The 14,431-nt window shown below is 46.5% G+C and overlaps 1 protein-coding gene across 1 annotated transcript in view; it reads right to left on the reverse strand.

Annotated features, from left to right (window-relative positions):
* ERI3 (ERI1 exoribonuclease family member 3) overlaps positions 1-14,431 on the reverse strand; it is a 136,522-nt gene that overhangs the window by 67,970 nt on the left and 54,121 nt on the right. The window contains exon 6 of the mRNA XM_054384283.1: positions 11,260-11,332. Within this exon, the coding sequence (XP_054240258.1) occupies positions 11,260-11,332 (73 nt within the window). The remainder of the gene's footprint in view (positions 1-11,259; positions 11,333-14,431) is intronic.

Below are 14,431 nucleotides of genomic sequence, written 5' to 3' on the forward strand. Positions count from 1 at the left end.
CAGCTCCTCCTGGCCTGGAATGCAGCACACGTTGCAGGATTATTGTAAAACATGCCCTGCCTCTAATCCCTTCTCTTTCCTTGCTCTGCCATTGACTGCATGGAGCTATGTCAGGTCCAGGGTCAGGCTTGCCTCTCACAATACCAGGGCATGGAGAGGGCTCCTGTCTCCCGAGCTGACCATAGTATGCATGAGACACAGGAAAACACAGGCTGTTTCACAACTTCACATAAGCAGGCACAAGAGACTGGAGGACCCAGCTTCTGCCAACAGTGCCAATGCCATGCAGGCACAGCTCTGTTCCTGCATGCAGGTGAAACACCAGACTTGTGCCAGACAGGCACCTGCATGCTGGGAGACTGAGGGCCTAATTCTGACCATCCTTACGGCTTCTCTGGTTTGCTCCTATGCTGCTATGCCAAGGGCACGTTACAAGGTGAGTCTGGATGCAAGTGCATGGCACATCGACCCTGCAGCAGTCACGCTGTACACACCATTACCTTCAGCTGACAGGTCCCAGTCACACCATGACCTACCCTGCAGCAACTCCCTGACTGTCCAGATCCCATCACAGGGATCCATCAGGCCACTTCAGCCTGCATGACCTTGACATCACAGAAAGTTTTCCTATCAAAAGCACAAGTTACTCAGATTTCGTTGTGGGTTATATTGCTTGCTTTCAAATGCTCTACAACTTTGGCACCTACAGCGCACTGCCCCTTAAAAAGGCAATACCAGGAAAGCCAGTGCAGCTACTTCCTCAACCTTCAAGCAGTGATCAGACTCACGGTGTAAAGGTCTGAGCAGCATGTTTAACATCAGCAGTGCGCACACAGCCAGATGGGAACCAGGAGGCCACTTGGTTCAGGGGACAGATGTTCAGATCCCCCAGGCAAGGGGAATGTGGGCACTGCAAGGTGCAGCCAAGCAGTATGGCTCTCAGCAGGAAGAGCACTACAGGAGATAGGAGCAGCTGCCTCTCCGCCTTTCACCTGTGGGCTACAGCCATGTGCATGCAGAAGAACCACAAACGCCAACCTGCCTCCAACCACTTGCATAAACAAGGATGTTTTTGGTAAAGCAAGCACTGAAGTGCTCTCAGCAAAGCGGTGCTTGGAATTTTATCTACAAGGCAAAGCTTTTGCACTGCTTAAAAAAAAAATAAAGGCATTAAGGCAACAAATTCTACCCTCTGCTTGTCTAGTACTTGCCAGCTGCACAGAACCAAGTAAGATGATCATGTTCCTCGGGTTCTCTTGCATCACCACCTTTCTGCCTTATCTGAGAGCCCTCTGTACGCCATATGGCACCACTAGTCCTTGCTGGAGCTCAAATGCACTGCCAAATAACAAAGGCTGCCTTGGGATTTTCCCAGTACAAACATCCTGATAAGGGCACATGTCATCAGGAGAGGAGACAATATGAGGCACCCAAGACAAACAGTCCTTCCTTCCCCACTCAGGTGGTCTGAGTTTCAGTGATATGTCCCAATGAAAGCTGAAGGCCTGTGTCCTAGTGCAAGGGAGCAGAAAGTGTCACAGCAAACTGGATAGCAAGAGGGAAGTGATGACCCTCAGTGTCTGCTCCAAGGCAGGACCATCTCCATCCTCATCACCCCCACTATATTCTTCCAAACATCCCACATCCCTGTCCTCATCCACAGAGACTGTTTACTGACCTCCTCAGAGCAAGTAAGAACATGACCAAGAGCTGTACAGCATAGCCACCCAGAACACATTTTTTTCCTTTCTCTGAGCACTTTCATTTCTACAAAAAGGATTTCTACTTAGTGTTCTCTATGCCAAACATCCTAGATCCCTCAGTCTTTCCCTGGAGGTCATGTCTTCCAGTTTTCTCATTCTTCTGTTCTCTTCTTCCTCCACCTGTGCCAGGTCCTCCCCAAATGCAGTATGCTAAACTGTTTTTTTCCAAAGACTAAAACTAGCCTCCAAAACACCTGCTAGGAGAAGAGGTGAGATTTTGACATGTGCCTAGCACAACTTTAACATGTATGAGCAAAGGAGAGTGCAGGAGAAGCCCTGATGCTGAGATGAGCACATGCTAGAAGCACAGGCAGAATAGCTGTGGGAGAGAAGGAAAAGTTTATTAATAGGACCAACATACTGACATGTCCCCTTTGGACTAGAGTATCTCTAAATGGTGTCCATTTAAGAGGACCTTGTTGGAGATTGTCTTTACCCACTTGGCAGACTCTAAACAGCAGTGAGAGAGGAAGTGGCTGCCTGTGCCCTGCACACAACCTTCTGCTTGGCATGAATTTGGCAGCAAGAAGGGTGCTCTCTCCATATACCTGTGCATTTTATGGCCAGAAGGAATTATTAAACTAATTCACTATTTTGCACGCCTGGAAACTTAGCTACTTTCTGGTGAACCAAGACCAAGAACTTACATTAACCCTCTGAGGATTACATCTTGCCTGTCTGCTCCCAGAACAGTTTGCACAGACACATGTTCCACAGAAAATTGCTCCTGTGCTTTTAAAGATGCAATAAAATAAGAGAACACCAACAAAAGCCAGAGGAGAGGGAACACACTAAACCATCTGATTTGGGCAAAGACAGACACTGCTTTTTCCTGCCCTCCTGAGATGGCCATGTATGTTAACACTCAAGACATCCAAAAACAGTAAAGCCTCCAGGCTGCATCTGGAGCCCCTCTCAACTGTAGGAAGACCAGCTTCTGAGACTAAGATAAGGATATGATATGTGAGGCTGGGATCATTACTTTGAAAACACAGGCTTGTGCCACTGAGCCAAAGCCTGTTATACTGACTTGGGGTCACATCACCCCAGCAGCACAGATAATTCTCCATCTCTGCTTCCAGGACAGCTCCCCTCCTTCCAGAACAGCTGCCAGCATGGTATTCCTCAGTGCTCTGTGGAGTCTTAGCTACAGAATATCTCTCAACCCCTTGCCCAGCAGGTCAAAATTACAGGGTTGAGCTATTGCAGAGCAAAAAGTACCCTTCTGACGCCTCCCCCACGTTCAGAAGACGCAGAAGAGCTGATTGCAACTCACCCAAGTTTCCTTTCCTTCCACCCCTAGGGAGGGCTGTTGCTTCTTAAAGCCTCCAGTATTTAAAAGACACCAAACTTGTACCTCACCAACATGTAGGATACTCCTACTCTGCATCTCCAAGCACCAGTCTGGCCAGCATCTCTGAGGGGAGGGAGACAACCCTGCCTGCCAGTAATTCCAGGGGATAAGGAGGTGGTAGGCAGAACTCTGAGCAACTACTGTCTATGTAGCCCCCATGTTAGGCCTCCAATTCCTTCGCTTTATGTGAAATGTGATACAAAACCTGATGGTTACTCTGTGCCACATGAGCATTCTACCTTAGCATGCATTGCAAATCCACCACGTCAAGAACCCCAAGATCCATCTTGTTATAGCCTCCAGGGAAGCTACAGAGAAGTCTGAAGCATCCACCCATCGTGTACCTCCTTCTACTGAGTCCAGGAGGAGGAAAGTGAAAAGATTGCCAAGACCTTGCAGATTCTCACTATCTCTTCTCAGCACTACTACTTCCTGCGTGTTGGTTTTTCCTTGGAGATGTGTTTTCATTCAGCACTCCTTGTTAAATAAGAAAGGGAGGACAGCCCTCTGCAGCAGGACAGAGAGGACTGCTCCTTTAAGGCCTTTCCTGGATGCCCTTTCCCTTTGAGATGACTACCTTCGTCTCCCTCCCTTTGATTTAAGATTTCCTCTCCTGGCCCTGACAGTAAGGTATTTCTGTCCCACAGATTATAACTCACTCTGGGCTATTATTCAACTCCCAAGCCCTGGCCCTGCTGCATTTAGTCCAAACATAATATCCTTCATGCATATATTATCTGTCTCCCTATTATCTGGAATCATTTCGGAATTAAATTTCAGTCCTGCAATATTGGCTTGAAGAGCGGCTCGCTTTATGGGCTAGTCAAAGGTTAGAATACCAATCAAAATAACACTGCCGATGCAGAGAGACATTTTAATATTCCAAAACCCGGTAATTGTAAAAGGACATAATATTTTTTCCCTGATTACCCCAAAGGCAACACATGTTAACAAGGCAAGGAAGAGAGTGAAAGAAATTTCAGAGTTCAGACAGCCGCACAACAGATTTAAAGGAGAAGTCGTGGGCGGCTGCTGTGCTGCAGCCTGTGGAGCAGGAGGGCTCCCCTGCCTGCACTGGCAACACCACGCTCCCTAGGATGCCATCCCCTCCCATCCTCAGTCTCACAGCATCTGTGCCACCTGCACCTCCCCAAGGCAGAAGCCTTCAAAGGTGCTCTCACCGCAAGGAAACGGAGCAGCCAGAGCTATGCCGACCTGGACAGCTGAAGACTCTAATGGCAGGAGAAAGCGCTGCGATTGGCTGGCCTGACCTGCACAGGCTATGAGCTGTCCCACATTAACTCCTATTTGAATCAGAACTGATCCTTTTAGGAAAAAACCTTCCCTTCTGAGCTGGAGAACCCATCACAGCCCTCGGTAAGTTGTTCCAACAGTTAATTACCCTCACTGTAGAAATCTGTACCCGAATTACCTCTCTTTGTCTTCCAGGCACTGGAACTGCTTATACTTTAGTCTGCTAGACTGGAGGAGCCTCTCACCACATTCCGCCTCGCCCTTTAGATACTTAAGGACTACAGCCAAGTCTCCCTTACCCTTCTCTCTGGTATCCTAAATGGCTCCAAGATTCTTTGCAGCAAGTGTTCTTGTGGGTCTTGCACTCCTCATCCAGTCTTCACGTTTTCAGAATCCTTTCTGATGCCGAGATGGGATGCAGAATCCCATACCAGTCAAATCAATCCCAAAGAAAGAAAGAAATGATCCAGCCTCTCTGCTCCTACTCACCACCTCCTGTTTATCAATCCAATAGCAGCCACCTCCTGGATGCAGTATCTGCACACTTTATCAAAAATGATTTTTATGTTTTCTTTCAGGGCATTGATAAAAGTGTTAAATACAAGAGGTCTGAGAAATAGATCCCTGTGGGACTCCACCAGGAAGCCATGCACTCCATGATGATTACCCATTTACAATTAAATGCGAGGAGCTGTCAGTTTGCTCATTCTTAATCAATGTAATGTGTGCCATGTTGATTTTGTATCACTCTTGTTTCTTAATCAAAATGTCATAAGGTACCAAGTCAAATGCCTTCCAGAAGTATATTACATTGACATGGTTACCTTTATCAACCAAACATGCAGTCTCATAAAAAAAATATCAAGTTAGTTTGAAAAAGACCTAGTTTCCATAAATCCACATTGATTGGCATTACATTACCCTCTTTTCATTCTTTATTAATCAACTATGATATCTGGCTTTTCATTACATTGCCCAGAATTAATGTCAAGCTGATAGGGCTATAATTACTTCATCGGTCATCCCATTTGCCCTTCTAAATTACTGGTACCACATTAGCTTTCTTCCAGTCCTCTACAACTTCTCCCATGTTTCGAAGACTTATTAATGGTCTGGGGCTTCTCAGCCAGCCCTTTAAAACTCCTGTAAACCATCTATGCAAAGAGCCAATTGAAAGCTACCACTTATCTATCAGAAAATTGTCTTGTACCAGTAAAGCTCTTGCTCATCAATATGGCATCCTCTGCCTTTCTGTAAACACAGACCAAAATATTTATTAAACATGGTCATTTTGCTGTGGGAAGCAATTCTTACATTTTCTTCCAACTATGAACCTATGCCATTGCATAGACTCTTTTCTTTCCTAATTTCTATGAAGAAAGACATTCTTACTCCCCTTAACCCTAGACCTGCACTTCTTTTGTTTCCTTTTGCAATCTCTCCTATTCCTGTCTTCTGAGAGAGGCTTTCGAAAGTTAAGAGCTCTGCAGTCAGGGGTGAGGAGCCCAGGAAAGTACAGCTCCCACTGAAGGAAGGTGTGACAGGGTCTCAGAGCACTAATCCGTGCTGCAAACTAGTAAGGCACGAAGCACTGTGGGCATATGAACAGCTCTTTGCAGTTAAGTGTTTAACATCTACTCAGATGCTTGACACTTTGGCTGTGAAGCACTCTGCTCCACAGTTTCTAACCTTACAGGGCAGTTTATATTCCCTATAGGCAGTAACCCAATAAATAGGCAATTTATAACAATCACAGTAAGTCCTCAAGAAATTAGACCTCCTGAAAGCAACTTCCAGATATGTGGGCCAAAAAACTAAACCACTTCTCAGCTGCACTCAAAGTTCTTTGTCCAAAGCACTCAAGACAGAACAGCAGGAAATGCCTGAGAAGCACTCAGAGCTCCTCCTCCCACCCTGAAAGCAGAAGGAATTGTTAATTCAGAAGAGAGACAAAAAGCTGTTAGCAAATCTTTGTTTGTTTAGGATGTGTTTATTTCTAGTTGCCAAATATTAACAAAAACATCCTATTACATGCTTCCTCTGACAGATTTCACAATGTGAGCAGGTGACCTTAAAACATTTGTGCATGTGTATTAACAGTTTGCTCTCAACTACAAGTATCTACAGATCAATAAAGCCTGGGCCTAGAAAAGGCCAGCTCTGCACACAGACATGGCACCTGAGCATGGTGACGCTGTGCTCCCCAAGGCACCATCAACTCTGTTTTGTGATGCCCAGAGAAGGAAAGCTGCATTCACTCACACAAGATTCAACCCTTGCCTTTCATGGAAACACTCCTGGACTTTGGCAGGATGTCAAACTTGGATCAGTTTTCTGTCACTTCTAAAGCAACTACTATTATTACATCTAAAGACATGCTGCCCTCCGTGAACAAATATCAAGTGTGCCAGGACAGCTGTCCTGAGAAAGAGGCAACTCTGTGATGGGCATGAAGATTGCCCTTTAAAAAAAAATAGTGTTTGAAAAACAATGAATAAATGGAGTTCTTAATTGTTACACAAAACACTCCTATCTTTTAGCTGTCTAGCATCCAGAGAATAATCTAGAACACCAGAATACTGTATAAAGTGTTAAAAGTAGCTTCCACAGCCCAGTTCTAGAGTCACATAGCCCACAACTGCCTTAGTGCCAGCCCTCTGACAAGCTATGTTGCACTGGAAGAGAGACAAAGAGTATGGCAGAGGTCTCAAGTCAAGAATTATGAAAGGGAGAAGAACTGGAATTTGCTTTTTCATACAATGCAAGACCTAGGCCCAAGCAAATGATCTGACAGTAGGTTTCGGGGAAAACAAACAAACAAACAAGGCCCCCCCCCAAACCCTGCAAAAGGACCTGCAAGTTCACACAACATATGAATAAACAGAATATAATTAATGCATAACCAAATAGCAAAACTCCTTGCTGCAGGATGAAGCATGAGTGGATTCAGAAAAGAGCATACAAGTTTGTGGTAGACAGGCATGGTAAAAACAGTGGGTGCTAGACATAGTGGTCCACAGGCAGCTGCAGCTCCCAGTCCCTGAAGAGACAATCACTGGGAACCAGTGAAAGCTGACTCAAACCATGCTCTCCTTGTTACATCTGCAAGCAAATGCTGATGGCCTCTGGGATGGAGAACATCTAGGTTTGACCTCTGGTGTGGCCATTTAGACACCATCATCTTCTAATCTCTTCTTGCACAAGCTAACTGTAGAAAAATCTGGCTTCACTGCCCTTCTTGCACTTCCTCCTTCCAACAAATCACTCTCTTCTCTGTGATGTACTCCCAAACCCAGCAGTGCTGGCACTTCTGCAGCTCACTGGGTTTCCCATTTCCAGGCTCCCAGCCACCCCGTGATTGCAGGCACTGCATCCTCAGCCTAATACAGTGCTGGCTCCATCCCTGCAGGGTGAGGATCCATCATGGGACCAATCATGCCGCTAACTCAAGTGAGACCTGGAACGATAAACCACAGAGGCTCTCAACAGATCAAAAGGAGCACGAATAAGAGCTGATCCTTGTGTTACAACAAGCACTAATGAATTTATTGGGGCTACCTGAGGATACTCTTGGGGCAGCAGCTTGATTGTAGCTTGTTAGCTGCAGCAGCTTTCCTTTTCACATAAATCTTGACCAACAGCCTTCTGCTTCTGCGTGTATTTCTCCACTGGTGCCCCTTGCTCCTGACATGGAGCACCCTCTGCTACTGACATCCTGAGCATCCAGCTCCAACGATGTAGCTCAGGTCCTTCATCTCAGTCCTAACCCACAGGGCCTCTGTGGATCGACATGACAGGCGCACATGGAGAACTGGCAGACGGGACGTTGGCTCTCTGTTGAGATGGTTTAGGGGGATATCTGAAATGTTGCAACGTTCAAAGAAAGCCTCCTCTGCTTTCTGCTGCCCTCCCACAAGGCTGAGCTAATCGAAGAGAAGAATATGATGAACTCTCTGCCCCGAGTCAGCTCTCCACTGACAGTTCACCAGAGATACAAGATCGCTCAGTGACATTAAAAATGTCAGCAAACACCGATCAGGCTTGACGGAAGGGATGCATTAGCAGGCCGGAGGGGCACAGGGCAAGGTAAAACTTCAGCAAATGCAGTCAAGTGTACAGGCAGATTTTCTCCTATTGTCCTCCACAGAAGGCTTTTTCACAGATCCCAACACAATGTGGCCACAGTTGCAGCAGTGGAGCTCCCCACCACCTGCATGGCCAGATCAATCCAAAAAGATTTCCTGAGGCAACACAAGCATGGCAGCTAGCAGGGCCTGATTTTCATCTTCAGCTTGCCTTAAAGTCAAGTCCTGGATACTTGTCTTGGGTACTTGAAAGAGACCTGGAGGTACAGGGTGCTCCTGCAGCACAGAAGTGACAAGGTAAGGAGTTTATTGGAGAATAAACTCTGGGAAATCCTTTCTCACCATCTCAGGGAGTCCTCTGGAACATCCCATTCTTTGGCAGAGGCAGCACAGACAAGGACTCTTCCTCCAGATGATATAAAACAGCTACAAAGGGGAGCTGAAGCCATGTGTGCACAGGCAGAGGGACTCTGAAACATATTTTTGTTTTGTTGTACACAAACACACCTGCCTCCCCAGCTTTCCATAGGCAATCCCACTCTTTCGCATTGCCTTGTATTTGCAGCAGCTCCCTAACTCAGTAGGGTCTGCTTGTGTCACTGCTCACAAGCACAGACCCAAAGGATGCACAACAGATCCAGGTGGGGCATTCCTACAGGAAACTCCTCTCAGTCACGCTTGCCATTTAAACTCACATGAACAGTTTTCTCAACACCTGAAACATCCAAGCCTCTGCATTATCCACGACCTAGAAACTGGCAATTTCACACACCCACACACCACCCCCCCCAGTGCCTTCACTTCATGGATCAGGTCAGAGGCAGACTCAGCCTAGGGGGCATTTCTAAGTCTGGAACACGCCAAAGGGAGGAGAAAAGGGAGGCACCTGAGCTATGCAGGGAAGAGCAGGGGGGCTAGATACCTGCCAACCTTATTTTTCTTACAATGGGAGCTCACTCAAAATACACTGCAGTCCTGCTGGGTCCTGCTTCTTGGCCAGAATTGTTTATGTAGGCTAGAAATCCTCTCTCATGAAAACACAGAGGCAGTTCCCCCACAAGCATGACCAGAGAGTGGGTCAGTGAATGTCATGGACAGATCCTCACCCTGAGATAAAAGCAAGCCCTAGGGGAAGCAGCTCTTTAGCCACAGGACAGAAGAGGTTCCTGCTCTCCTCTTCAACCTGGATCACTTCCCAGAGGGGCACCAACCCACATGCCCCAGCCTACACACTCAGCCTGCAACCACATCCAGAGCGCTTGCAGAGGACTACTTTCCTGCTCCTGCCTTTAGCCCTGTGCTTGGTACTTCATGGATGCTCATCATCTCTCACCTTAGTATTCACTATATCTGTTGAAGCCAAATACACGAATGCCCATCTTGAAGAATGGCCACTTGCCTGGATGTCCACATTGGGATGAATCCCAGCTCCTAACATTCTAAATTCAGGTGCCTCAAACTATGGGAAAGAGTCATAAGTCATCCTGAGGCCCAGAGAAGGGATACAGCTGGATCAACCTACTTTTAAGTGAACATCATGGAACACAGAGATTTTTTTTTTTTTAATATTATTATTCTGCAGCCATCAACCTGCTGGTTATATAGCTGCTATCCATTCACCGGAAGTTTAGTGAACTTCAAATGGCGATCATTAATGGTCACTGAACTGCAGAATGCCCCAATGTGCTTTCAGATTTCATTTACCAAAGACCAGCAATCAGCCAAAAGATTTGCTCTGACAGCAGGGAAATACAAGACCCTTTGACAAGTTCAGCCAGGAATGTGCTGCCAGCATCCCTTGTTAAGTCCATGTTCTACCCTATTTGACGGAACAGATCATGCAAATTGTCCTTCTGCGGCTACTCAGCCTGTCACTCATGCTTCCATTTAAAACAATAAATAAATAAAAGAACAAAAGAAAAGCCCACAAGTACAATGAGCTGTTTACAAGCAAATTCCACTTACTGAGACCCCTAATTATCGGGAAAATGTGCAGAAACTCAAATAAAACACTACATTGGATGAGGGAAGGGAATCTAACTCATCCAGAGATTTAACAAGGAGAGCCACCCCAGCTTCTCTTTGGCACAGACCTCAGCCTCCCCACTCACCCTGCTACTGCTTCCAATTGCACTTCTCTTTTCTTCCCACTTTGATTTGTGGCTTACGGCATCACCACATTTTTCTGTGCAGATGGAGCAGCTGTGCCAGGACACCCTGTGGATGCACAGCAGGCTGCTCTTTAACCACCCAGAGAAGCAGTGGAGCAACACAAGGCACCAGACAGTAAAGTCCAAGGTATTTTGCTTTGCACAGTGACCACGGGTTTCTTAGGTGAACGTGCTGTTGAGACAGCTCCCCTTCCCCACAGCACAAAGAGAAATATTGATTTTTATTTGGGAATATTTCCACACATTTATCAACCAGAATGTGATCTGAAGGGACTTGAGATCCTAGAAGCCTTACAAAGCTGCGAAACAAAACAGAGTCAGCAACAGTGGGGCCAAGACAACCTTCACTGAAGAGAGGCCTCCCAATGTCCCATTATTATGAGGAGACACTGCACTGTGCTTGCCACAATGGGACTCTCCCCAGCTGCAGAATACATCCCATCAAGTATAGTAAGACTCTATTAGAGGTGATACAATAGGGAGCTGGAGGACTCGCTCAGCTTCTGAGAAAATAACTCATTTCAATGCAAAACAGCAGTAGTTATTAGACACCTTCTTAAAGAGGAAAGGAGAAGGACAAGGGGAGGGGGGAGAAAGGAAGATGAGGACTATGGCAGTTTGCACAAAAGTACCTTTTTCAGATTAATCCACTGTTTGAAGTAATCAGCAACCGGCAGCCCTAAGTACTGGCATTGTCCTGGTAACCTGTAAAAGAGAAGAGAGAGCAGGTTTGATTCAATCAGTGTCCTGACAACACAAACTCTGTTTTCTTAAGTGCATTTCGTTCTGAGATGGAAGAGACCCTCAAGTCTACTGTAACACGCTGCTGCAAATCAGAAAGACCGTCGCTCTCGGCAAAAAAATAAACCCTAAACATCTCAGGAGAGCACTGCTTGGCTGAAGACTTGCATACATTCAGCCACATCCAGGCTGCTGACAGCTTTCAGACTGAACATTTTGAGCAGGAGCTCTGTTCAAGCACATCATGCAGTTCTTCTCCACAGTGGTTAACACACAAACGTGACTGCAGCATGCAGGCTATCCCTAGGTAAGTCAGCTCATTGCAAATTCCTGCAAAAACATCCTGCTCAGGCAGTGGCTTGCAGGGCAGACAGAAGGATTGACAATTCACTGACAACGCCCTCCTGTATTTTCATTTGGCCCTTACGGTTAAAACACCAAAAGAGATACACATGAGGGAGAGAGGCACCAATGCATTCATTTTTGGGGCTAAAAAAAGCAGAGACTGTTTTCAAGCAGGTGCTTAGAAGAAGAGAGCAGCTACAACTCTGCAGATGCAAGGTGCTGCACTGTCTCACTATGGGTTTGAGCACTAGTGGCCAGAGCTGTGAGCACACATATTTAAACTCTCCCTTCGTACTCTAAGCTGCTGGAACAGGGCTCACAAAACAAACTGGCACCAATAAAGGAGGTGGATTGCCCTAAGGGAGAGAAGGATTTGGAAAGCTGTTTCTCCCACTCTATGCCAATCCCAGTGTGCTTGCAGGGGAACTACAACATGCTCCTTGGATGGGGAAGGCCGAGTTGCAAAGCTGTGCAGGCTCCATCTGAGCCAGTGCAGGGAGATCAGTTATGCGAGTTTTCCCTGGCTGGTTTGATCTGATCAAGAGTAATTGATAGATCTTGTTCATTCACATACTGCTGAGCATGCCTGGGGCACTGGTCACAGGATCTTTAACTGAAGCAAAGGAACATCCCAAATAAATATGTCAACTAAATAAATGACTAAATTAGAGGCATTTGTGTATGTTAAAAGCCACAACCCCTAAAATCAGCTTTTGCAAACAGGGGCATGAAGAATCTCACAACTTTCTCAGGCACTTGGGGGCTGTTGGGGGAGGTTGTGGAGAAGGAAGGAAAAGCTGCAAGTGACAGTATCAGCTGCTCAAATATCCTAAAATAGATCACTGTCTTAGGGCAAAGCGTTCTCTCACTCTTGATGGAGGAAAGATGGAATAATTCAGACTAGGCTTCAGACTCAAGGCTGAAATTCAGGAACAAGCTGTGGTCAGATGTGGATATGCTACATATACTACCTTGAGCTGGGGTGCATCATCAGCGCCCCCTGAAGTACCTGAGTGCTCAGCCCAGCTCTAAACACTTTGGTGAACGGGGCAGCATCTCTCCAGATCTACAAGCAATTTCCCACATAAGGAGCTGAAGGAGATACAGGACAGACACTTATAGATAATGTGAGACACAGGGTGTGCAGCACCAGAGTGGTTTGGTCTCGGTGCTGCTTCCATTTCTATGCGGAAAAAACTCAAGGAAGTTGACAAACATATCCAGGGACATCTCCCAGGAATATACGGCCAACAGAGACAGCACACACTGGGATTCACTAGTGTACTGACTTTGTGAGCCCAGATGTCATCATGCAGGAGCAACAATTTAAGTCATACAAGCACATCTGAATGAGGAGGTCCAAAGGAATCTCTTTGAAAACAGGAAGCCTGTCAAAAGAACAACCTTGCGAGCAAGAGGGCTAGGGCGATGTGCAGGGTAAGCAATGTGACTTGACAGCACAGTCCCATCTCTGGGCACAACTCATCTGCTGCTAGCACCATCATGCTGAAATAAACCACCTGGAGTCACTCCCTGCAATTGCACAGCTATCACATAAACAGCAGCCTGGTCCATGCATTTTACAGCCATTGCACATACGCCCATGACATCCTGTAGCTGAACAGGCCCTACCAGCCCCAACCAGCACACTAAGCACTTTCCCCAGGAAAGGTTTTTTCTACTGGTGCCCCCTCCAAAAAAAAAAAAAAAAAAAAAAAAAGATTACAAGGAAAGGAACCATCTGAATCAAATGACCAGTCTAAATACAGACTCGTGATCAGCTCAGCCTCTCGTAGACTGCTCACATTTAGCTAGAGGGGATGGCAACAGCAGCTAGCAAAAGGTATGCTACTAAACGCAGAACGTCTCCTCCCAGTCCAAGAGGTTTTCATTAACACAGGTCTCAGCCTTGCTCCAGTTAGAGGAATAATTAGCAACTCACCTAACATTTGGATAGGGCCTGGAAGAAGCAAGTACAGCATTGTTCTTGTTAGCCACAGGAATTGACAGCTAAGCACGCAGCACAATGAATGACATCTAGAGCATTTCCACCCCCGTGGGACCAAAAGGCCCAGCAAACTGGACAGTCTGGTTCTGCTTCCACCCTGAGACTGATGGCAGTATGCCCTGGGCGCCGGACAGTGGGTCTTTAATTGGAGAAAATAAATGCTCCAAATAAATATGTCAACTAAATAAATGATGCATTTTTGCAAACTAGTAACAACCCCAGAAACTGCCTGTGAAGCTGTGTGACCTAAGGACATTTTCCCTCCCCCTCCACGCTTGTCTTGCTCTCATTTCACATTAGCACCAGAGAGACTTCACCAAGTTTTTCAAGCACCAGAAGACATATGGCTCATGCTATAACTTGGGCAGGCTGTCAGCAGTATCCTCACCGAAGCATCAGTCTAGTCCCTAAGGTGAAAGATGCCCACCTGGTGGCTCCAGTCCAGCAGGGATACAGCCACTCAATGCACTTGCCTTTAGCAAAGGATTGCCACATGGGTCTGGTCTAGTCTGGGTATGCAGTGCTCCCAGCACAGGGTACAAGGAGTTCTCACTCCCCAGAAACCAGGTTCCCAGGTAGCTACAGGAAGGAAAACACCTCTGCAATGTCTCTTCCCCAGCTTTAAGCTCACTACCCGTACTGGGCTTCCCCCAGCCTGGTGACCAGGAAGGACCTCTCCAGTATCTTCTCCAAGCTGAAGTAAATAGGGC

The sequence above is a fragment of the Indicator indicator genome, chromosome 10 (assembly GCF_027791375.1).
Source record: "Indicator indicator isolate 239-I01 chromosome 10, UM_Iind_1.1, whole genome shotgun sequence".
Classification (NCBI taxonomy): Eukaryota; Metazoa; Chordata; class Aves; order Piciformes; family Indicatoridae; genus Indicator; species Indicator indicator.